The 23,631-nt window shown below is 40.7% G+C and overlaps 4 protein-coding genes across 5 annotated transcripts; 3 read left to right on the forward strand and 1 right to left on the reverse strand.

The window, feature by feature from the left end:
• The first annotated feature begins 877 nt into the window (after positions 1-877).
• On the forward strand, positions 878-3,867 carry LOC110171205 (adenosine receptor A1-like). The gene is made up of 2 exons (XM_020936902.2): positions 878-1,209; positions 2,880-3,867. The coding sequence occupies exons 1-2, from the start codon at positions 878-880 to the stop codon at positions 3,502-3,504; spliced, it is 957 nt and encodes a 318-aa protein (XP_020792561.2). The 3' UTR covers positions 3,505-3,867.
• A 361-nt stretch (positions 3,868-4,228) lies between these two features.
• On the reverse strand, positions 4,229-5,869 carry LOC110171191 (uncharacterized). 2 transcript variants are annotated; one of them, XM_020936884.2, is made up of 7 exons: positions 5,710-5,869; positions 5,468-5,616; positions 5,305-5,381; positions 5,138-5,224; positions 4,931-5,029; positions 4,724-4,859; positions 4,229-4,356 (listed from the first exon to the last, which is right to left on the reverse strand). In XM_020936884.2, exons 1-7 carry the CDS (start codon positions 5,815-5,817, stop codon positions 4,347-4,349), a joined length of 666 nt encoding a protein of 221 aa, XP_020792543.1. In that variant the 5' UTR covers positions 5,818-5,869; the 3' UTR covers positions 4,229-4,346. The 2 variants fall into 2 exon arrangements, with proteins under 2 accessions (XP_020792543.1, XP_020792542.1); XM_020936883.2 differs by having other exon boundaries at positions 5,138-5,227.
• Positions 5,870-11,890: 6,021 nt separating this feature from the next.
• On the forward strand, positions 11,891-13,634 carry LOC110171190 (probable N-acetyltransferase camello). The gene is made up of 2 exons (XM_020936882.2): positions 11,891-11,994; positions 12,681-13,634. Exon 2 carries the CDS (start codon positions 12,693-12,695, stop codon positions 13,365-13,367), a length of 675 nt encoding a protein of 224 aa, XP_020792541.2. The 5' UTR covers positions 11,891-11,994; positions 12,681-12,692; the 3' UTR covers positions 13,368-13,634.
• A 518-nt stretch (positions 13,635-14,152) lies between these two features.
• LOC110171160 (probable N-acetyltransferase camello) lies at positions 14,153-14,937 on the forward strand. The gene has a single exon (XM_020936848.2). It carries the CDS (start codon positions 14,254-14,256, stop codon positions 14,935-14,937), a length of 684 nt encoding a protein of 227 aa, XP_020792507.1. The 5' UTR covers positions 14,153-14,253.
• Positions 14,938-23,631: the final 8,694 nt, after the last annotated feature.

The following is a 23,631-nucleotide window of genomic DNA, read 5'->3' on the forward strand; positions in this document are numbered from 1 at the left end:
TACATACACATATTTTTAAAACTCCTGACTAAAATGACCCCCAATTCAAACTGAATCTGTTTCTTGTTTGGAGTACAAACAAATGGCTGGTCTCTTAGTGAAGCTGAGGCTCTGTAGTTCTGGCCTCTTCTGTCTGAACTCCTTTAATTAGTGGTAACAAGCTCTGCACAAAGGAAAATCAGATTTCAAAATGAAGAAAATGTAAAAATTCTCAAATTAACCCTCAATCACAAATGATAAAGGAAGTGCTTTCACTTCTTATGGTGAAAGGAAAGTGAGTTATAAGTTATAGTTAAACCTTTAGATATACCACAGCTCTTATAGAGGTCTGCCTTTGACTGATCTTCTGAACACAGGCCTTGTGAGTTAACATTGCAGCTCAAAGACAGCACTTTTTTACTTGGAAGTATCTCGAAGTACCTCGATGTCATCATGCATTAATGCAAAAATTTATGCCAAAGGAGGCTCCACCAAGTAATGAATTCATAGAATTGAACATACTTTCAGAAGCCTGACATTTCTGTTTAAAATATAATTTTTCTTATGTATTCTATGTAATATTCTAATTTTCAGATTTAGTTTTTTTTTATTATTTTAGTTGAAATCTATCTGTAAGCCACAATCATCAAGAAATAAACTCTTGAAATATTTCAGTATCATAAGTCCATATAATATATGAGTTTGACTTCCAGAAATGACTGACAAAAAATATTCAACTTTTTCATGATGTTCTAAGTATTTGTGATGGACTGTAGTTGAACAAAAACACAACAGTATGAACACAGGAAACCCACACTGCTGAAAGGGGTTGCATTTTATTAGGAAGTGGTTTTCTGTTCTGTTGAGCTTCAGTTGATGCCAGTCTCAGTGAGAGAGAATGGAGTCAGGTAAGATGGTGTACACTGTGATGGAGACTTTGATTGGTCTGATCTGTTGTGTGGGGAACCTGCTGGTGATCTTGGCTCTTTGGTCCAGCGGGAGCCTGCAGCAGGAGCCCACCTACTGCCTGCTGCTGTCCCTGTGTGTGGCGGATGCTCTGGTGGGGGCTGTAGCCGTCCCTTTGGCTGTGGTGATCGACGGGAACTTCACCACCTCCTTCAGCCTGTGTCAGTTTATCAGCTGTGTGACTGTGCTCCTCACACTGGGCTCTGTGCTCTGCCTCACAGCTATAGCAGTGGACAGATACCTCAGGGTTTACATCCCCATCAGGTAATATCTTTTGCTAAAGTATTCTTTAAAAGCAAAGATTTTAACTTTTTTTAAATATGTTTGTGGAAAAAGTATTGAACTGACAAAAGTATGTTCTGTGTTTACCAGATCATCACAGATATGCCTTTCTTTGTTATGACCCCTTCTCTGCTACCAAGAGTGAATGCACCCTAGGTAGCACCTAGGGTGCATTCACTCTTGCACTGTTGGGTCTTGACCACAGTGTAGTCCAGATGGTAGACCTGGTTTGGTTGTAATCCTAGTTTAAACCTGATCTATTCCAGGATTAGGTCTGAAATGAGTGATTTACATGTAGGTGTGAACACCGCCTTAGATCCAAAATGTGATATGTACAATCCTGTCCCTGTTGCACTTCTTAAAAGAAACAAGTGCACTAATGCATCTAATGCACCTGAATCTGAGGCTAAGGATTCCCAACTAACAGTCTATATATAAATACAGGAAAGTATGGCAAAAACACAGGACAAAAGGCATTTAAAAACGATCATATTAAAAAGTGTTTATTTAATAGTATTTTTAGAATACAGTTTTGACAAACAACTCAATAACACCATAAACTGGGACTAAAATATAGGGTGTTCTAACCTTAATTTAAGTAAATGACAACCAAACCAAAGTTAGTAATGAAAAAAAAAAACAACAAAAAGTTTATCAAACCAAAACAACACATTAAATCATATATTCCTGTAAAAAGTGCTAGTGCTGGGCAAAGTACTTATGTGTAATGGGAAGAGGTTTTGCTCTTTTGGGAGAAGTAACAGGCCGGACGGCCTTTATTAACATATTTGGGAGCATGTGAAGAGCATGGGAAATTGGCGTTCCCCTCGCGCGGAGTGTAGTCTCCCCTCACTGGGCCAGTTGGTCCAGTTAAGTAAAGTTGGGTCTGAGTTGGGTCTGATGGAGCCATCCCAGACAGACGAAACATCGGTCATGCTTGTCTTTGCTGTGGAGCGTAGTGCTACACGAGTGGCTTCCGAAGTGCCCAACACCGGGAGGTGACGAATCTCAGACAGAATCCATCTTCAATCTTCTCTTGCGATGAATCTTGCTTTGATCTTTCCCAGTGGCTAGTTTGGCACCAGAGAGAGTTAACCAACAGCGAAGCCCGTAGGTGGTGGAGCACATAAGAAATAGAATTATTTTGCTGGTGACCACATTGTTACTCTTACATGTTTTGAGAATATAGTTTTTAGTTTTTTCAGTTTATGGAATTTGATGACAATGGGATTCGTAAGCCAATATTCCTTTTAATGGTACTATGGTATTTATGTTTTTTTACTACAATAATGAAAAGAATGTGCAATTGATTTGCCTTCAAACCAACTTCAATTTTATAATGTTATTTTTTGTTGTATTCTCTTGGGCCTTTTGTTATGGTCTGATGTTCATCTTGGCTAGAATGTCCACCCAAAATATATATTTTCTTAACGTTATAAAGAAACAAATAAATGTGTCCAGAGGTCATCTGAAAAAATCTATCAATCAAATCTAACACATATTCTTTCATTCCCATTCTGAAAACATTATTACAATGTCTACTACCCCCCCAATACTATAATTTGGACATGAATTGAAATGCTTAACCTAAAAATACACCTACCCCATTTACAAAATTTGGTTCATACTTTCAACATATATTATTTCTTTAGGTACAAGACGACTGTGACTCAGAGACACTTTTGGTTGGTGGTTGCTGGATGCTGGCTTGTTGCGGTCCCTCTCAGCTTCGCTCCCATGTTCGGATGGTACGACGAGAAAACTTTGGCAGCGTCAAACAACTCCACAATTCTCTGCCAGTTCATTGCTGTCATCCCAATGTCCTTCCTAGTATACTTCAATTTCTTCCTTTGCAATATCATTCCTCTGTCACTGATGGCCATCTTGTACTGTGCCATTTTTTACACCATTAGAAGCAAACTGAGTTTAAAACCGGGAGATGTTCTAAAGCAGTCTCAGAAATACATGCATAAAGAGAAAAGGCTTGCTTCTTCTCTCCTCTTAGTTCTGGTTCTGTTTTCTGTGTCTTGGTTACCACTGCATATAATGAACACCATTGAGTACTTTGCTCCAATAGCTATGCCGATTGAAGCTGTTTATGTGGGCATTGTGCTGACACATGTTAACTCTGCAGCAAACCCAATAGTCTATGCATTGAAAATACCCAAAATACGGAAAGCATGCAAGAATCTTTGGATCAAGTGTATTTCATGTAAAGAGGGAATTCAGATCACAGGCATTCAGAATAGCCAGAGTACAGATAACAATATAAAATAATCTTTCAAGATTGACTATTGACTAAAAGACTATTTGCTCCCTTCTGAAGATAAGTTGGATGCCATGTGTAGGCCTTTTGACATCTTTGACGTCTTGTTTTGTGCTATGTAAGGAAATTCGCTATTGCTCTTGATTGATGCTGCAGAATAGTTATAGTTTTGTGTGCTTGGACTTTTTTGCTGTTATGAATGTAGAAAAGATGTATTGATTTAGTATTGAGTATTTAAATAAACCATTTAAAAATCTTGTCTCATTTTCGTGGACCCAGTCTCTTTTCTTGTCTTGTGGAAATTGTGTTTGATCCCACCCCTAATAACTAAATTGTTTTAACCAATGTTTTACCAATGGAATTATTAGAGCTACCTTGATTAAATCCAAAACGAAATGTATTGAAAAATAAACCGATTCAGCAATAATATCTTTCAACCTTTTGTCATTACTGTGACTTTTTTCTCAAAGGATTCATCCTTGAATTGTAAGTTTAGTTTGGAGCCACAGTAAAAAGCAGGTGGTTTGAAATATAGAATGGATGATATCTTATAAGAAATGCTTATGCCAGGGAATATGTTTTTTTGTTTGTTTTTGATTCATGTATTTTTGAGTAATCTTGCACGGTTCTGCATTCAAGGCTACAACATGTAAAATGATTGTGATATAAGTGATTTTACATGATTTATTAGCCCCTTAATTTTTAAGAAATATTAGACTTAAGTGGAAAACAAAATACAAGGTAAGATAATCCTTTATTGTGGAACGTCTCGTGACAGGTCAAATGACAATGGTGAAACTTCTCCATCTATTTGCCTCTGATCCAGTCCATTGAGACCAATCTTGCTGCCCGCTCAGCTAAAACTGACAAAGACAAAAATGTAAATAATTACAAGACTACAAAGCATGTTAAAAAAAAAAAATGCAGAAAGGACTGTTATAAACAAGAATGTTACTATGACTATGACAGTTACACTATTAAATAGACATAAAAATCCAAATGTTAAATTATTTACTAATTACAGCTATTACGCGGGCTGTTTTTGTTGTCATCTTTTTCTTCAGTAATAAAAACTAACCATAAATGAATGAATGGAGACTAGATTCATTCAATCTGACAGTATTCAGTAGATTAAAAAAATATTTAACCAATGTTATAGGATATGCGTATAGTTAAATTTAAAGACATCTTAATTTTAAAATGATACACACACTGAAAAAATATTAATACCTTGACATCACCCAAGATCTAATGTACTGCACAAGACATTCAACCAGCTCAGACAAAAACTTTTCCAGTCTTTGAGCTAAAATTGTGGTTTCTTCATCTGTGGGGCTCTCTTCAATGTCCTTGCAATTTGACACATCTGTGGATAAATGACATGTGAAATAATGTGTTGACAAGATTTCTTTAAAAAGTAAACACAGAATATTTTACCATAATCATTGTTAAATTGCAGAGGTTGTGGTAGATTCAGACATGCAGCTTGTGTCTCAAACTCCTTGAGGTCAGCAGCATCAATAGTAGTCTTCCGACCTATTATAAAGAGTACTTTTTAATGTATTGAGATTTTTTTACAATCAGAATGGTGTAATCTTTAGGTAAAATATGATACAGCACATAGTAATATACATGCTTTCTTACTGTATAGGAGAAGGACTTTTACTAGTCCATCCATCTTCCAAACAGTGCAGTCAGAGCAGCTACTGTGCAGTAAGTGATATGTCTCATCTGCTATAAACACACAGACACAATATTGCATTTATAGTGCAAAATTTAACATTTCATACAACAAATGTACACAAACTTACATTTATTGCCATTCTGAGTGGTCACTGAGGTCTTGTCAAATGAAACGGATTCAGTTTCATTCATACAATATGACAGTCTGGAAAGAAAAACCATGAGAAAGGATTGTCAACTTTCAGTTACCTAATATCACACTGCATTTAAAAACGACATTTAAGTATGTACGTTTTAAGTGTTGTAGTCACTTCATAGCTGTTGGGGGCTTCCTTATAAACAGCATCCAGCACCACACTTGGCTTCATGAAAGTGTTTAAAAAACTTGAAATTGCACAAGAATCTGTGGACACTGCATGCACATACCATTTCCCAGCGAACTGCAAAAAATAAATGCACAAATAAAAATCAGTACATAGCATAAATAAATCATCTGAGAAATATGAAATAAGTATGTATTGAGAGGTTCTTACATTCAGGTCATGGTGTTGAGTGACCATGAGCAGCTGGTCACAGGTGAGAGGTGCGGCTCTGCAGACTGAGAGCAAACCCAAACACAGCACTGCACACAGGGCCTTCATCTCTGCACTGCCACCACAGTGCAGCACATCCGCTTTATCACAGCTCACTGACCAGTTAGAGTGCTTCTGTCAGCAACGCCCCCTCTTCCAAAGGGCTATGGATCTATGAGTACAAATACTCGCTTCCCAGCACTGGCTATCGTACATGGATAATATGATCATTTCTATTAGTTTAGCAACATTAAAGTAAACACTAGGGCTGGATTTACTGGACAGAGATGTATATGACCTCATGGTCCTGAAGTCTTTGTTTGCCATCATTTACTAGAAATCTCCACATACATAGAACATGTAGTACAGGCCCACCAAGATGATTTGTACTCAGGGCCCAGACGTTTGTACTACAAATGCTGTAGTGCTACTCCCCTACGCATGCAAGTTGCAATTTTGAACATATGGTGTTTGGAGTTTAAAAGCCTGACAAATGTGAGAATACCTTAATAGAATAAATAGTCTCAGAGCTGGACAATTCCTTGTTCACTTCCCAGTGTCATGGCTGGTGCTCCCCTCCCTGTGTGTGTGTGAGTGTGTGTGTGTGGGCGGAGTCTCCTGGTCCTGATTCGTCGCACCTGCAAGCAATCAAGAGCCATCTACTTCAGACCTGCTCACCTGTGAGACTCTGCCAGATTGTTAGCTACCTACACACGGTGAACCTCCTGGCTCCTCATTCCGAGTTTTTGTAATTCTACCTTTTCGCTTCGACGTTTTCACTTACCCGCGTTCTCTGCTCACCAGTGTTCCCTGCCGTCTCCAGTCCTGCTCCAAGCCCTGCTCCAAGCCCTGCTCCAGCCCTGCTCCAGCCCTGCTCCTGCCCTGCTCCAGTCCTGCCTCCAGCCCTGCACAAGCCCTGCCTCCATTTTGTAAAATAAATTCACCTTTTATTTTTACCTGGTCTGTTGTCCATTTTTGGGTCCCTCCTCTGCTTAACCGTAACAGAACAATCTGGCCAAATGGACCCATCGGACCAGGACCAAGACCCTGTTCTTCAGGCTCTGGCCACACAGGGGGTCAGAGTGGGCCAACATGAACGGATCCTTAATCAAGTGACTGAAAGACTCTGTGAATTGTCCGTGAATGTAACTCAACTTTCCATGCAACTTAATCAGCTCGCTGCTCAGTTCTCACCTGTGCTACCATCACCACCTGTTGGTCAACCTCAACCACCTTCTCCAGTCCAGCCTCCCGTCTCTTCCGCTCGTGAGCCACATATTCCAACTCCAGAGCGCTACTCCGGTGATCTTGGGTCCTGTGGTCAATTCCTCCTCCAGTGCTCCCTAGTGTTCGATCAGCAACCCCACACCTACCATACAGATAAGTCTCGTATCTCATTTCTAATAAGTCTACTCACTGGTAGAGCTGCACAATGGGCCACTGCTGTTTGGGAATCAGACTCCACCTTATGCCAGTCATACGTTAATTTCACTATTTCAGGAAAATATTTGACCACCCACTTAAAGGCAAGGAGACAGCAAGACGCCTCCTCTCACTCAATCAAGGCTCATCATCTGTTGCCCAATACGCCATAGATTTTCGCATTCTAGCAGTTGAGAGTGGTTGGGACGATACGGCATTACAAGGTGTTTTTATGAGGGGGTTGAGTGATCGAGTAAAGGATGAACTGGCTGCACGTGATGAGACTAACACTCTCGAAGAACTCATTTCCCTTGCCACCCGTCTTGACAATAGACTTAGAGAGAGACAAAAGGAGAAATCACGACAATCCTCACCTCGTACCCTCACTATCTCGGGTTACTTCCTCTGTCTCAGATGCCCCATCTAACAGTTTCCCTGTGCATTCCAGTTCCCCTGAGTTCTCTACGGGAGAGGAGCCTATGCAGCTGGGCCGGGCTCAGTTAACATCTGCAGAACGCCAGCGCTGTCAGCAGTCTGGACTGTGTATTTACTGCGGAGGGGCTGGTCACTACATCAGTTCCTGCCCTCAGCGACCAAAAGAGATGGCACCAGTAAATGGAGAGGTTCTGGTGAGCCAAACTACTACTCTCCCGGTTGCCTCTCCACATAGACTGCAGCTCCAATCTACTCTGTGCTGGTCAAACGAGTCTATCCCCCTCCTTGCACTCGTTGACTCAGGAGCAGACTGCAATTTCATTGACTCTAACTTTGTATCTCAAGCTAATATTCCTTTGGATCCCATAGAACCCCCCAGGGATGTTAATGCTTTGAACGGTGAGAGGCTGGCAAGGATCACTCACAAGACTGTTAATTTAACACTGGTTTTGTCTGGTAACCACAGGGAAGTTATTCAGTTTTTGGTTATTTCTTCACCTCACGCCCCTATAGTTTTGGGACTCCCCTGGCTAAAACTACACAATCCTCATATTGACTGGGCTAAGAACAACATTGCCGGCTGGAGCACTTTCTGCCATTATAACTGTCTCCAATCAGCCATCACCCCCAGCAGACTAGTCTCTTCTCCTCCCCCCAGTCCTCCTGATCTGTCTGCTGTGCCCCCTGAATATCACAATCTGGGTGAGGTGTTCAATAAACAGAGAGCACTTTCCCTACCTCCACACCGTCCCTATGATTGTGCTATTGATCTCCTTCCTGGTGCCCCTTTACCATCCAGTCGCTTATATAAACTTTCCGGTCCTGAGAGGGAGGCTATGGAGGTTTATATTAAAGACTCTTTAGCTGCAGGGTTGATGCGTCCCTCTTCGTCACCAGTAGGTGCTGGGTTTTTCTTTGTGGGCAAGAAGGACAAGACTTTGAGGCCCTGTATAGACTATAGAGGGTTAAATGACATTACTATTAAAAATAAATACCCACTTCCACTCATTTATTCAGCCTTCGAACCCCTTCATCAAGCCACTATTTTTACGAAACTGGACTTAAGAAATGCCTATCACCTTGTACGCATCCGACAGGGTGATGAATGGAAGACCGCATTTAATACCCCTCTTGGACATTTTGAATACCTTGTGATGCCTTTTGGTCTTATTAACGCTCCAGCAGTTTTCCAAGCCCTCGTTAATGATGTTCTTCGGGATATGTTGAATAAGTTTGTTTTCGTTTATTTGGATGATATTCTCATTTTTTCCAGGGATCTCAAGGAACATGTGCAGCATGTCAGGCTCGTGCTGCAACGCCTCCTAGAGAATAAGCTTTTTGTGAAAGCGGAGAAGTGTGATTTTCATGCAGCAACAGTTAACTTCCTGGGCTTTGTTATCCAACAGGGGCAGATAAAGGCTGATCCAGAAAAGGTGAAAGCCGTGGCAGAGTGGCCCCAACCTGAAACCAGGAAACAACTGCAGCATTTTCTGGAGTTTGCCAATTTTTACAGGCGATTCATTAAGGACTACAGCAGAAAGGCAGCCCCGCTGACCCGTCTCACCTCTACCCTCACCCCCTTTAAGTGGTCCAGTGAGGCGCAAGATGCATTTGCTAATCTTAAGTCTCTGTTCACCTCTGCTCCTGTCCTGTCTCATCCTGACCCCTCCAAGCAATTTATCGTGGAGGTTGATGCCTCTGACTCTGGGGTGGGAGCTGTCCTTTCCCAGCGTTCCCCTAGAGATAAAGATTCATCCTTGTGCTTTCTTCTCACGCCGTCTGTCCCCTGCTGAGGTGAACTATGACATTGGAAATAGAGAGCTTTTGGCTGTGGTTTTGGCCTTGCAGGAGTGGAGGCACTGGTTGGAGGGTGCGGAACATCCCTTCATTGTTTGGACTGACCACAAAAATCTTGCATATCTCCGTTCTGCCAAGAGACTCAACTCTCGACAGGCGAGGTGGGCTCTGTTTCTGGGAAGGTTCAACTTCATCCTAACCTACCGCCCTGGCTCTCGGAATATAAAACCGGATGCCTTGTCTCGTCAGTACTCTCCTGACGTCCCTGAGTCCCAGCCTGTCCCCATCCTGCCTGAGACATGCAAGATTGTTGATCCAGATGACTCTCCTGAGATTGCTCAATCTACTTACCTGGTCGCGTCTATTCATTGGGAGATCGAAAGAGTGGTCCAGGAGGCTCTACAAACCCAACCTACCCCAGGTAACTGCCCCCCTAACTCACTTTTTGTGCCAGAGTCTGTGCGAGCTCAGGTCCTCCAGTGGGGGCATAGTTCCAAACTTACTTGTCACCCTGGTTTCCACCGGACCTTAGCCTTTCTGAAGCAAAGATTCTGGTGGCCATCTATGAGGAAGGACACGCAGTCTTTTATCGCTGCCTGTACTACTTGTGCCCGTAACAAATCAAATCATCAAGCTCCCTCTGGTCTCCTCAACCCCTTACCTATTCCCCGCAGGCCTTGGTCCCACATTGCTATTGACTTTGTCACTGGACTCCCAAACTCTGATGGTAATTCAGTTATTCTCACTATAGTGGACCGTTTCTCTAAAGCTGTACATTTTGTGCCCCTCCCCAAATTGCCATCTTCCACTGAAACCGCTAATCTTTTGGTCCTTCATGTGTACAGGCTCCACGGCATCCCTACTGATATTGTTTCCGACAGAGGACCACAATTTACGTCTCAGGTATGGAGGGCATTTTGTCAAGCCCTGGGAACTTCCTCCAGTCTCTCGTCAGGGTACCACCCTCAGTCTAATGGTCAGACTGAGCGGGCCAATCAAGACCTTGAAACTGCCCTGCGCTGCATCACTGCCCGTAACCCAGCCACATGGAGCACATATTTGCCGTGGATCGAATACGCTCACAATTCTCTAGTATCCTCTGCCACAGGTATGACCCCATTCATGGTTTCCTTGGGTTTTCAACCACCTCTGTTCCCAGATCAAGAGGAGGATGTGGCGGTTCCATCAGTCCAGGCTCACTTGAGACGCTGTCAACATGTCTGGAGAGCTGCTCGAGTTGCACTGCAGCGCACAGCTACTCGCAATCAGAGATTTGCAGATAGACATCGCAAGCAATCCCCTCCCTACCAGCCTGGACAAAAGGTTTGGCTGTCTACCCGTGACCTCCCTCTACAAGTAGAGTCTAAGAAACTGGCACCCAAGTTTATTGGTCCGTATGTCATTGAAAGGGTGATAAATCCTGCTGTTGTGCGTCTCAAGTTGCCTTCCTCTCTGAAGATCCATCCATCGTTTCACGTGTCTCTCCTCAAGCCGGTGTCGTCCTGCCCTCTCAGCCCTCCGGCCGATCCCCCTCCTCCCACCCGGGTCATTGATGGTTACCCGGCCTTCACAGTGAGTCGGATTCTGGATGTTCGGCGTCGTGGGAGGGGTTTTCAATACCTGGTTGACTGGGAGGGATACGGTCCAGAGGAGCGCTCCTGGATTCCCCGCAGCAACATCCTGGATAAGTCCCTCCTCCGGGACTTCTACAGGGCTTTCCCAGACAAGCCTGGTAAGACGTCTGGAGACGTCCGTTAGGGGGGGGGTACTGTCATGGCTGGTGCTCCCCTCCCTGTGTGTGTGTGTGAGTGGGCGGAGTCTCCTGGTCCTGATTCGTCGCACCTGCAAGCAATCAAGAGCCATCTACTTCAGACCTGCTCACCTGTGAGACTCTGCCAGATTGTTAGCTACCTACACACGGTGAACCTCCTGGCTCCTCATTCCGAGTTTTTGTAATTCTACCTTTTCGCTTCGACGTTTTCACTTACCCGCGTTCTCTGCTCACCAGTGTTCCCTGCCGTCTCCAGTCCTGCTCCAAGCCCTGCCTCCAGTCCCTGCCTCCAGCCCTGCACCAGCCCTGCCTCCATTTTGTAAAATAAATTCACCTTTTATTTTTACCTGGTCTGTTGTCCATTTTTGGGTCCCTCCTCTGCTTAACCGTAACACCCAGATTGATAACATTTCATAACATTGACTTCTGCTTCTGATGGAGCAATCTGTCAGGGGTTTAGGGGTTTAGGGGTTTATATACACACCTGCATCCAGGTGATCAAGTTAAAAAATGTGCCTAGTGTGAGTGTAACACATACACACACGACAGTGTAGTAATCATAGGGGTACGCTGGACAAGAACACATTTAAATAGCATGTGGTGGTCAGACACAATATCAGAAGACAGAATATCCAGTAGCCTGTGCTATTAGAGTAGTGTGATCATAACTCAAGTAGCTTTTACAGTCTGCGACCGTGTTCCCAGTTTAACCCCAAAGCTCCGCCTCCAGTCCTCGTGGAGCGCGCTCCTTCAGTGCGCCACTCTGCCAAGAGAAAACAGGGAACGGGGAAGTAGGAAGTAGGCCTATATTCTTTGTACTTGTGAGTTCTTCTAGTTTTCTACGTGTCAATATCCTTTGCTTTGTTTCTGAATCTGCCTGTAATGTGACATTTGAGTGCTGCCATACCATATCCCCGCTGCAAGTCTACGCGTTATATCGCCTATAGTTTTTCTTTGCTATTTATAAAGTTATCAAAGCGATAGTATCGCCGCTGAATTCATCTCAGATTAGCGCTTTTATCTTTGCACTGTGAGTGCAGTTAGCGCCAAGAGCCGAGCGCCTGGTGCTCAGTTTTGCTGCGGTAAACATAAACATAAGGTATAATAAAAGCAGACCTACATGTTATAGCATACCCTAAGCTAGCGTTTAAAGCTAATAGGCTTCGATAGTCCTGCACAGTTTGGTTTTGGCTGTATGGACCAACTGGCCAAAGTTCCCTTCCTCTACTCACTGTTACGATACTATGAGCCATAAGCCGATACTAGACCAAAATAGCCTGTACTTTTGTAACGTTCATCTTGTCTTCAATTATGATGGATGTATACATTTCATTTAAAAGTTGCCTGATTAAAAGAAAATAAACTAACTAAATACCTCTATAATTTGTAGGCTATTTATTTATCTTTTTATAGTGTCAATAGCCTAGCGACGGCTACACTGAATTATTGCATGTGCTGATGATGCAGTTTAGTCTTGTTTTATGCACCTGTCTTTACCTCTTTCTAGTTCCTTGTCGTCATGCATTTGATCATTCGCCGGTTTCATCCCTCAGACAGAGACAGTGTATGTGAGCTGTTTAGCGTTGGGATTAAGGAGCACATTGGCCCATGTTTCTATAATGCCATGAGCAGCCGTCTCTACATCACCATCACCACCTCCCTCTGTGCTGCTGGATACTGCCTTGGATCATGGTTAGGGGCTGTTCTCTTACCAGGACTATGGATAAGTGTTGTTTACTATTGCTGCTATGAGATCTATGCAGGCTATGTGAGGAACAGACTCCGAACAGACATGCGGGACATTCCTGGGTGCTTCATGAGCAGGCCTGGAGACTGCTTCTGGGTGGCTGAAGCTGAGATGGAGGGTCATGCTCAGATCCTGGGCACTGTGGCTGTGGTGGAGAGAGAGGACGGTGGAGAGAGGTTTGGTGAACTCTTCAGGATGATCATCGCTCCTACATGCAGGCGCATGGGCTTGGGCCGGAGACTTACACAGACTGTTGTGGACTTTTGTAAAGAGGGAGGCTTCTCTAAAGTAGTGCTGGAGACCAGCTCTACTCAGGCAGCAGCTGTGGCTCTGTATGAAAAAATGGGCTTTAAAGTAGTCCTTGTACATAAAAAAACAGAGGCAGCATTCTGGATCACACTTCTCTCTCAAATTACAGTCATAAGGATGGAGAAATGTATAGTATAAACTTTAATTACAATTCTGATCACAAAGTTAGACATGATGACCAAACAGTTCTGAAGTTCTAATAGAAGAATAAGCATTATTCTAATACTGTGATAATGTGTTGATGTGATTATTATATGCACATAATCAGGCGTCAATGTTGTATTTCAAAAAAATGAACACTTGGGGGAGCTCTCAGATCAAAATCTGAACTGATGATTGTTGATATATTTTGATTAGGTTGTTTTATGTATATATAGTTATAAGAAAAATGCCATAAAAACAGGACCACTGATGTTTTTATTTGTGTTTTCTTTATTAATATAAAACAGGAAACATTTACAATATTTTTGTATTGTTTTTCATTAACATTGGCAATAGGTGCCAGTTTAAAGCATTAGGCCTATACCTTTTTTTTTATGTGACATTGAAAAAGCTTTATACTGAATGAATTAGGTTTTACAAAAAGTGATGATCAAAATAATGTCACTAACAATATAGCAATATACAGCAAGTATGGAGTAAACTAAATCTTTTTCAATAATGTTCAACTAATCTGTAAAGATATGGGTTAGTGTCAGTTGCGCACTTCAAAATTATGTAATATAGTCTATGTCCATGCTGGGCTTTATCTTAACTTTATGGTACTTCGCCCCAACATAACTTATCTGTTAACTGTTATGTAGCCTAGTAAAATGCTTCTGACTTAGGTGGAAAATTAGCTTTACTGTGGTCATTATTTTTCAAGCACTGCTGTCAGCTGTTGGGCTTTCAACTGGGTATATTGTGAGTAAGATCTTTCTCCTCAATATTATCATCAGTTATTTATCAGTCCTCACGATGTAAATTCTGGGTAATAGTGCATTAGGTTTAATTGATATGGTATTTCCTTACAGCTTTTATAGTCATGAAGCTTGTGATTCGTGCGTACCATCCATCAGATGAAGCCCCTGTATGTGAGCTGTTTAGCGTTGGGATTAAGGAGCACATTGGCCCATGTTTCTATAATGCCATGAGCAGCCGTCTCTACATCACCATCACCACCTCCCTCTGTGCTGCTGGATACTGCCTTGGATCATGGTTAGGGGCTGTTCTCTTACCAGGACTATGGATAAGTGTTGTTTACTATTGCTGCTATGAGATCTATGCAGGCTATGTGAGGAACAGACTCCGAACAGACATGCGGGACATTCCTGGGTGCTTCATGAGCAGGCCTGGAGACTGCTTCTGGGTGGCTGAAGCTGAGATGGAGGGTCATGCTCAGATCCTGGGCACTGTGGCTGTGGTGGAGAGAGAGGACGGTGGAGAGAGGTTTGGTGAACTCTTCAGGATGATCATCGCTCCTAAATGCAGGCGCATGGGCTTGGGTCGGAGACTTACACAGACTGTTGTGGACTTTTGTAAAGAGAGAGGCTTCTCTAAAGTAGTGCTGGAGACCAGCTCTACTCAGGCAGCAGCTGTGGCTCTGTATAAGATGGTGGGCTTTGACCTGGTTACCACAAAGAGAAGAGCGGAGGCCCCGTTATTGTTGCCTTTCTTGGCCAGAGTATCAGTGCTAAGAATGGAAAAACATGTAGAGCTTCGCTTTTGATCTGTACTCCTTGTGGTCATTTCTTCTGTAGTGTTATAATGAGAATGTTAGTAATTACAAAAGTTAAAAGTTACATTTGAATAAAAGACAAACTGTTGTTTATTGATAACTGAAACTGTGCATATGCAATTCCATACATTATTACAACAAATCATGCAAACATATTTTTAAACTTATAGGTGGTAGAGGGATAACTGAAAAAGACAGCTCCATTAAGGCAAAAATCATTATTACATTTGTATTACAATGTTTTACATTGCATTGTTGCCATAGTAGAGGAATAAAGAATAAATCATTTCCCAACACATAATAAAATGTATTGAAAAAACATTTTGTTAACCATGCAGCTATACAACAACAATAGCAGCAGAGAGCGCCATTTCACAACGTTTGAGGGCTCAAAGTTAACAGGCATTTTCATGGTTCAATAACGTTGGCATATTTAAACTGGCAAATTACCACTTTTATATATATATATATATATATATATATATATATATATATATATATATATATATATATATATATATATATATATATATATATATATATATATATATATATATATATATATATACCTTCATATAAGGTTTTGTCATTCTTCATTCTGTAGTTTATTTATTATATATTATATATAACTGAACATGTTTTTGCTTTTGTTCGCTGCATGCAATGATTTGGAATGACCCACACTGCAGTAAAAGCAACATAGCTCTCATTCCACTTCATTTGTCATGGGAGGCCTCTTGTGGTGGTGGGGCTGTTTTCACTTGCACAAACCGTGGTCTGCTCTGGTCTTTACATCTGGCAAAAACAAGTGACTTCCCTCTCTGAGCCTCACATCTTTGGAGGAAAACACTCACATCCACATACCTCCTGAATGACACATGTGGTGCAGGCCATGAGGAGGTCCACGAGATCAACAACAAGAGCAATAACATATCACTGGAGTGGGCGTTAATTGGTTATGATATATCTGAGCTATGAAAGTGGAAAACAAAATACAACAGCGTTTTGAAGAAGTATCAGACAGCATAAGGTTTCAAGTGGAACAACAAAATGATCCATTTTTATAATTTTTCTTAATATCACCTTCAAAGTAGAACCTAGATAAACCAAACTTTCCAGCCTTGTACTAAACAGGATTTTGACAGATTGTGCAAGTATTTGTTGACATCTAATTGTAAACTTAATTTATTGAAGTTTTAACTTGAAAAGTAAATATTTGAAATAAGACAAATCCCCTCTGTAGATTCTATTAACTATTATGTCAACAGAATTAAGAAAGAAAATTAAAGATGTCTCTTTCAACTTTTAACATTAATTTGTTAATTTTACACATACAATACCTTAAGTATGAAAATGTTATGGATGGAAAAACTTTGAATACATTTTCTTACATTTTATACACCTGCAGCCTTTTGCTTTATTAAATTATTCTGTGACCTGAGTAACTCCTAAAAATTACGTAGTGATGTACTTGAATTTCATCAAGTTTGTATATTTATTTAAATTTTATCTCAAGTGATACTTTAATTTATGGTTTATTATGAACTGCTAATAAGTTTTGTATTAATCGACCACACAGCTGTAGCCTGGTTGCTATCGCTCTCTCTCTTTTAATACAGAAGTATATCAGTCAGTTTTGTGCTGGGTTTAGTTTAGTGCTTTGTTCATTGATTCCGAAGGAAATACACATTTGTCCCTTAATATATTTTTTCCTCATAGGCAGCCGTATTTGTTTTGATACAGGCGGACCAGGGTTTAACTTAAAAACTGGCTATTACACTTGTCAGTCAAGCCGGTTTGAACACTGGGAAATTCAATAATGACCAGAATCTCACCTTTGTTCAGTATTGAAAAAGTGTGTATTGTGTATCTCAGGCAAGTATCTTGGTAAATCATCTGGCTTACAAAGTTACAATTGACTCTAGTATTCAAGTATTTTTGCTCTACTGTCTCGGTGTGGTCCCCCTCCCGAACATTCCTGTACCACATAAGCGGCGGCAGCAGCACTCTTGTTTTGAGTTCATCTCTACTCACTTCTCAGGTGAATGACACTTGGCAGCGCTCCAGAGTAAAGAGTGGGATTGAGAAAGCCCATGTTATAACACTTGGCAGAATGTTTGTGTGCTTTATGTGTCCATCAGAGGCTGTGGGTTCAATGCTTGTGACAAAAAGCCCAACAACATGCCAAGAGTCAGCTGCTGGTATCATGAACTATGGGGGGGTTAATATGTTTTTAGACTATACATATCTGTAGAAAAGGCACAATGAGGTAAGGACAAACAGTAAAGGTACACTGTGTAACTTTTTGGTAGTGGGTCCATCATCGTCTTGTTTCTATGGAAATGTAATTGCCCTGCTTGGAATGTTCCACAGTGTGACATTAAATGGATCTACCATACATTTATTCAATTACAGGTGGTTTCATTGCTTAAAATATTCAGAAAAACAGGTATTCTGATTGATAGTCGGATTGGCACTCCACAGACCTGTAACTTGGCCTGCTTTGGTCCATGATGATAGAAAAGATTAATACCATACAGTGAAATATTCCAGACAAAGCAATAACATCTCCATGGAGAAAAACATCTGACAGGCCCTCCACCCGAAAAGTTACACAATGCACCTTTAAACAAGAGATAACTGAAGATGATTTTCTTTTTGTGTAATTGTTGGTACATACATACAATTTTGCCCTAACATTTAAAAGTTTAAAACAAATCTACTAGAAGTTCAGAAGGCTGTTATAGGAAATGATTTTCAAACACAGATTTCCATGACTACTAGTTTACATTTGGCAGAGGGACAGGCTAGTCTGGTGGCTTATGTTTACAAGTTGAGGGTGGGGTTCTAAGGAGAAAAACTTGATGATGAAAAATGATGAAGATCTCTTGTGTAACATTGTTACAGAATGGCTTTGTGAATAAACCCTTGAAAAAACAAAACAAAACAAAAAATATATAATTACATGATGAAAATGAATCAGCAAAGTTAATTTACTACTATAGGAGCCTAAATATGCTGGCTGATATAAATTCTAAATATGTTGAAATATGTTTTATTTTTTATTTTTATTTTTATTTTTTAGAAAATATCAGCTCTGATCCCTGTGCTAAATACTTAATATCAAATTGAACTACACTCTGCATGAATGTGGTGATGGTGTTTGGAATTTAAAAACATGAAAGCACACTTTATGTATTACCACTGGAGGGACATGACCTATCACTCAAATATAATCCCCCAGTGTTTTTAATATAAGGGCTAAAAGTTCAGTCAAACCTTTACAAAAGGTTAAAAAACAAGCATCTTTCCAACACATCAAAGATTACTACAGTTCTTTACACAATGAGTAAATAAGCAAATATTTGTGTTCAACCAAAGGAGCAACAGGTGAAATTTCACAAGACAGGCCTTTTCACAATCCTGACCAATTTAATCGCCACTCCGCTGCCAGCATGTGTAAAAGTTATTGATCAGGTCACGTTGACAGAACAAGCCCTGATAAAACATGTCCATAACATGCTGTGTGTTAAATTTTTTTTTTTCCCCTGAAGAATCCAGCCTACATATCACCCTTAAAATATGGGTTTATTCTATAGATTGGATTCTAGATTGGTCAGTACCTACTCCCGTACCTATCTGCACCAGTCAATGTATATGGAAGTCTACTTTATTAATTCTATCGATAAGGACGATGAGAAAAAGAAATATGGTGACTCACTTGCTATTGTTCAGCGATTCTCAAACATGCACTTTGTACTATTCTAGACAATGTGTTTACAACGTTCACTGAGTTAGGACCAGTAGGGTAAAAGTTTAGCTAATGTAACTATTACTACTGCTGACTACTGTGCATAAGGGATTTTTTTTTTTTTTTTTTTTTAAGTAGCATTGACCACTAGTTGGAACATGAAAAGTAGGCCATTCTGTTACTTTTAGTTTATTAGGGGGATATTGTTTTAAATATAATCTAAGAAGTGAACTAAATACCTGGCTTACAAGTTCAAACATGTGAATAGTTAAGTGTTTTGAGATTATTTTTGCTATAACACAGCCACAGTTAGGTTTAGTACTAAGTGAACACAAATGAGGCCAGTTAAGAGCAGCCCCACAGAGACGTTTTACAGTGCTCCTCTGCACAATATGACTTCCGCTCCCGTGAAATAATATTTATCACCCAGTAAATGTCAATGTTGCATTATTAAGACTTACTACACCTCACAACTTTTACAAGGGAGTTTTACAGTGCCACTGATTCTCCCAGCAGTTAAAGTCTTCAGTGATTATACACAGAAGCACCGGGATACCTTTGACAAACACTTTTCTTTTTTCATCCCTTTGGCAGAAGAGAATAACAAGTTTACAGCAAAAAGGGATCAGAGTCCTCCAGTGGGAGACCTTGAGGAGCCAGTTCATGGAGAAATCGATGCTCTGATCTGAAAAATAAACTGGGCGAAAACAACCGTTGGAACGAGGTGAAGGCACAGTGAGAAAGGGGCGGGTGGAGGGGGTAATTACGCACTGTGCTGAGGGGTTAACGATCAGATGGCTGGCCTCATCCCCTGTGTAATAACATCCCGGCAGAGGTCAGTAACTTGGTGGCCTCACAGACCCTTGGGAAGACATGCGCACACACACATAAACAAACACACACGTTCAAACAGGTACTGGATTTAAAAGACTATATTCTGCATTATCTGATTCATAATCTTTCTATTCTCTGTTCTCTTTTAGTGGGCAAATTATTATGTGTAAAAGTCAAAACTCTCAAATGTCCGTCTATTTTCAAACATCAAAACTGCCTTCTTCCAACCCCTTCAGGCAGACACATTGAGTTTTCATGAAAATAAAAGCTAAATGATAAAATATTAAAATTAAATAATAGCAAAATTTCAAAACTTCCCAGGTGGAAATTCACAAGTATTTAAAATTCTAAACTGGAACCAGGGAATAGACCTATGATGCGTTCAATTTCATTATTTATTTTTCCGGGAGACATCAGGGAAAGAAATACAACAGAATAAATGGAAACTGCTCATGTTGTTCCTTTGTTTACTTACTTTCCTGACACATTTCAAGCATCCTAATTATTCACAGTGATGAGTTTATACATGTGTATCCCAGCTTTCAGAAGTAAGGTTTTGCCATAACAGCACACAAACTCACTGAGGATTAAAAATGCTTTATAATTAGATGAGAACAGCACAGTTCAACGGCTCAGTCTTATTTTGACCTTAAGAGCTGCTTTTACAACATAATCAACAATATATAATGGAGCAGATTTTATTGTTCCTTTCATGAAAATATCAGGTATCATTTTCACTTCTTTTTTTAAACAGAACATTTCATACTAGGATGTAATTCAAAGTGCCTCACAAACATAGGTAACAATCCAGCTCTGTGCTTAAAAGACAATTTGTGCAGTAAAATTAAAGAGGGAGTACGCATCTGTTAGGTTTTTGTTCCTTTCTCTACTGTGCTGCTGCTCCTGCCACATTCCAGTTCACATCCCACGATCTGCGTAGTCTTATGTCAAAACAACATACCTTTCCAATAAGGACTATATGCAAAAATGACTGAATATTGTGGCGGGCTGACAGCTTTATGTGTGTTATATACTGTATGCACTATGACCATAAAACATACAGACAGAAATATGATAAGAGATGTCTCAACCCTCATAACTTCAATCTGGGAGGTATAGTGTGAGTGTGTGCTATCAATGTTTGATCAACGTAACACAACTCTGAGGCCACTATGGGCACTGTGTGAGTGTGTGTGAGGGAGGGGGCACCACTCTCCCCACTGATGGCACAGGCAAGGTCGTCCAGTGCATGTTTTTTAACTTGCTCACACATTTACATACCAGTGCCACCCCTTTCATCTCTCCCACACACATGTGTACAGAGATTGCATGAGTTTAACACAGGGTACAGAAGGACCCCTCTGAACCCTAATGCTGGCTGTGATCCAGGGAAATATCTCAAACAAGTCGTTGCCGTGTCCTCCTTACCTTAAACCATAAATGTTCCCACAAAGAGCTGCGAAACACAGCTTGTACAAAGGATACTACCATGGCTGTACAAAACAAGTTGGATAATCCATTCCCGGCAAGTGCACTGGTATTTCAACCACTTTGATCAGGCAGGATGACCCTGAGGTTCTATTCTAACTTTGGCACAATAACACACAAGTACAAGCTGCACCCTGGCATCGACACAGGACAGATGTCGTAACACACCAAAAAAAAAAAAAAAAAAAAAAAAAAAGGAGAGAGGGAGAAGATGTGAAGAGTAAAACTCTGTTTAGATGTGTAAAAGGTGACCAGTTACACTTGGAGCTCAAAAGTCCGTTTATTTGCATGATGAAAAACAAAAAGACTTCAAATACAAATACTCTGGCTACTCTCCCCCCCACTTAAAAAAAAAAGAAGCTACAATTATTTATTTCCACTTTTATTTTTACATTTGTGTGTTTCAACATTTATTCTTTTCCACTTTTCTTTGTCAGTTTATGCAAATGAGCGGGTGAGTCCGCCTGTAATTGACAGACCTTTGGGCTCTCCTTCCTCCTGTTTATGTGCAGGCAGATGTTTCTATTTCTATTCTATTTACTACTACTGCTACTACTACAACCACTACTACAACCACGACTACTACAACCACTACTACTACTACTACTTCAACTACTGCTACAACCACTGCTACTACTGCTGCTACTACTACAACCACTACTACTACTGCTACTACTACAACCACTACTACAACCACTACTACTACTACTACTTCAACTACTGCTACAACCACTGCTACTACTGCTACTACTACAACCACTACTACTACTGCTACTACTACAACCACTACTACAACCACGACTACTACAACCACTACTACAACCACTACTACTACTACTACTTCAACTACTGCTACAACCACTGCTACTACTGCTACTACTACAACCACTACTACTACTGCTACTACTACAACCACTACTACTACTGCTACTACTTCAACTACTGCTACAACCACTACAACTACAGCTACTACTTCAACCACTACTACAACCACTACTACTACTGCTTCTACTTCAACAAATACTACAACCACCACTACTACTATTGCTTCTACTTCAACCACTACTACAACCTTTACTACTACTGCTACTACTTCAACCACTACTACTACTACTACTACTACTGCTACAAACACTACTACTACTTCAACCACTATTACTACTACTGCTACTATTGCTACTTCAACCACTACTACTACGACGACGACGACTACTACTACTACTACCACTGCAATTACTACTAGAAATGCTACTACTACAACTATTACTACTACAACTACTACTTGAAGTAGTAGTAGTATTTGTAGTAGTAGTAGCAGTAGTAGTAGTAGTAGTAGTGGTTGAAGTAGCAATAATAGTAGTAGCAGTGGTAGTAGTAGTAGTGGTAGTGGTTGTAGTAGTAGTAGTAGTAGTAGTAGTAGTAGTAGTAGTAGTAGTAGTAGTAGTAGTAGTAGTGGTTGTAGTAGTGGTTGTAGTAGTGGTTGAAGTAGTAGCAATAGTGGTAGTGGTTGTAGTAGTGGTTGAAGTAATAGCAGTAGTAGTAGTGGTTGAAGTAGAAGCAGTAGTAGTAGTGGTTGTAGCAGTAGTTGAAGTAGTAGCAGTAGTATTAGTGGTTGTAGTAGTAGTAGTAGTAGTAGTAGTAGTAGTAGTAGTAGTAGTAGTAGTAGTAGTAGTAGTGGTTGTAGTAGTGGTTGTAGTAGTGGTTGAACTAGTAGCAGTAGTGGCAGTGGTTGTAGTAGTGGTTGTAGTAGTAGCAGTGGTTTTAGTAGTGTTTGTAGTAGTAGTAGTAGTAGTAGTAGTAGCAGTGGTTGTAGCAGTAGTTGAAGTAGTAGCAGTAGTAGTAGTAGTAGTAGTAGTAGTAGTAGTGGTTGTAGCAGTAGTTGAAGTAGTAGCAGTAGTGGTAGTGGTTGTAGCAGTAGTTGAAGTAGTAGCAGTAGTAGTAGTGGTTGTAGTAGTGGTTGTAGTAGTAGCAGTGGTTTTAGTAGTGTTTGTAGTAGTAGTAGTAGTAGTAGTAGTAGTAGTAGCAGTGGTTGTAGCAGTAGTGTCCCAAGTAGAAACATCTGCCTGCACATAAACAGGAGGAAGGAGAGCCCAAAGGTCTGTCAATCACAAGCGGACCCGCCCACTCATTAGCATAAATCTTCAAAAAAAAGTGGAACCAAAAAAATAATAATACATTATTACAAAATAATTACAAACAAGCATATTTTTGCTTTTTATTTTTGTATGCATTAACGTGTAAAAGCATTTATTTATTTGCACCAGGCGAAAATAAACTCTCAACAGATTTATTCCGGAGCACGACGCCCCCTCCGCACTGCGCAGCGTGCGGTCTGAGTTCTAGTCATACCTTCCCTCGCTACAGAAGACTTGCGGCCACCGGACTGGAGCTGCTTCGCGTGCAGTCTGAGCACGGGGCAGTATATGTGTACAAATACATGTATAGCAATTATGATAACTGTTATGGATAAATTATTTGAATTAGTGAATTAAACTTCAGTGGGGTTAATTGCTAAAACATAATATTTAGATAACCCAGTTACCTTTGTTGGTTTGAAAATGCTATAGCCTGTTCGCCAAAAACAATGTATTAAAAAGTTGACGTCCTTTCAG

This window comes from Boleophthalmus pectinirostris, unplaced genomic scaffold (assembly GCF_026225935.1).
Source record: "Boleophthalmus pectinirostris isolate CB_2022bp ecotype Guang Dong unplaced genomic scaffold, ASM2622593v1 HiC_scaffold_3, whole genome shotgun sequence".
Lineage (NCBI taxonomy): Eukaryota > Metazoa > Chordata > Actinopteri > Gobiiformes > Gobiidae > Boleophthalmus > Boleophthalmus pectinirostris.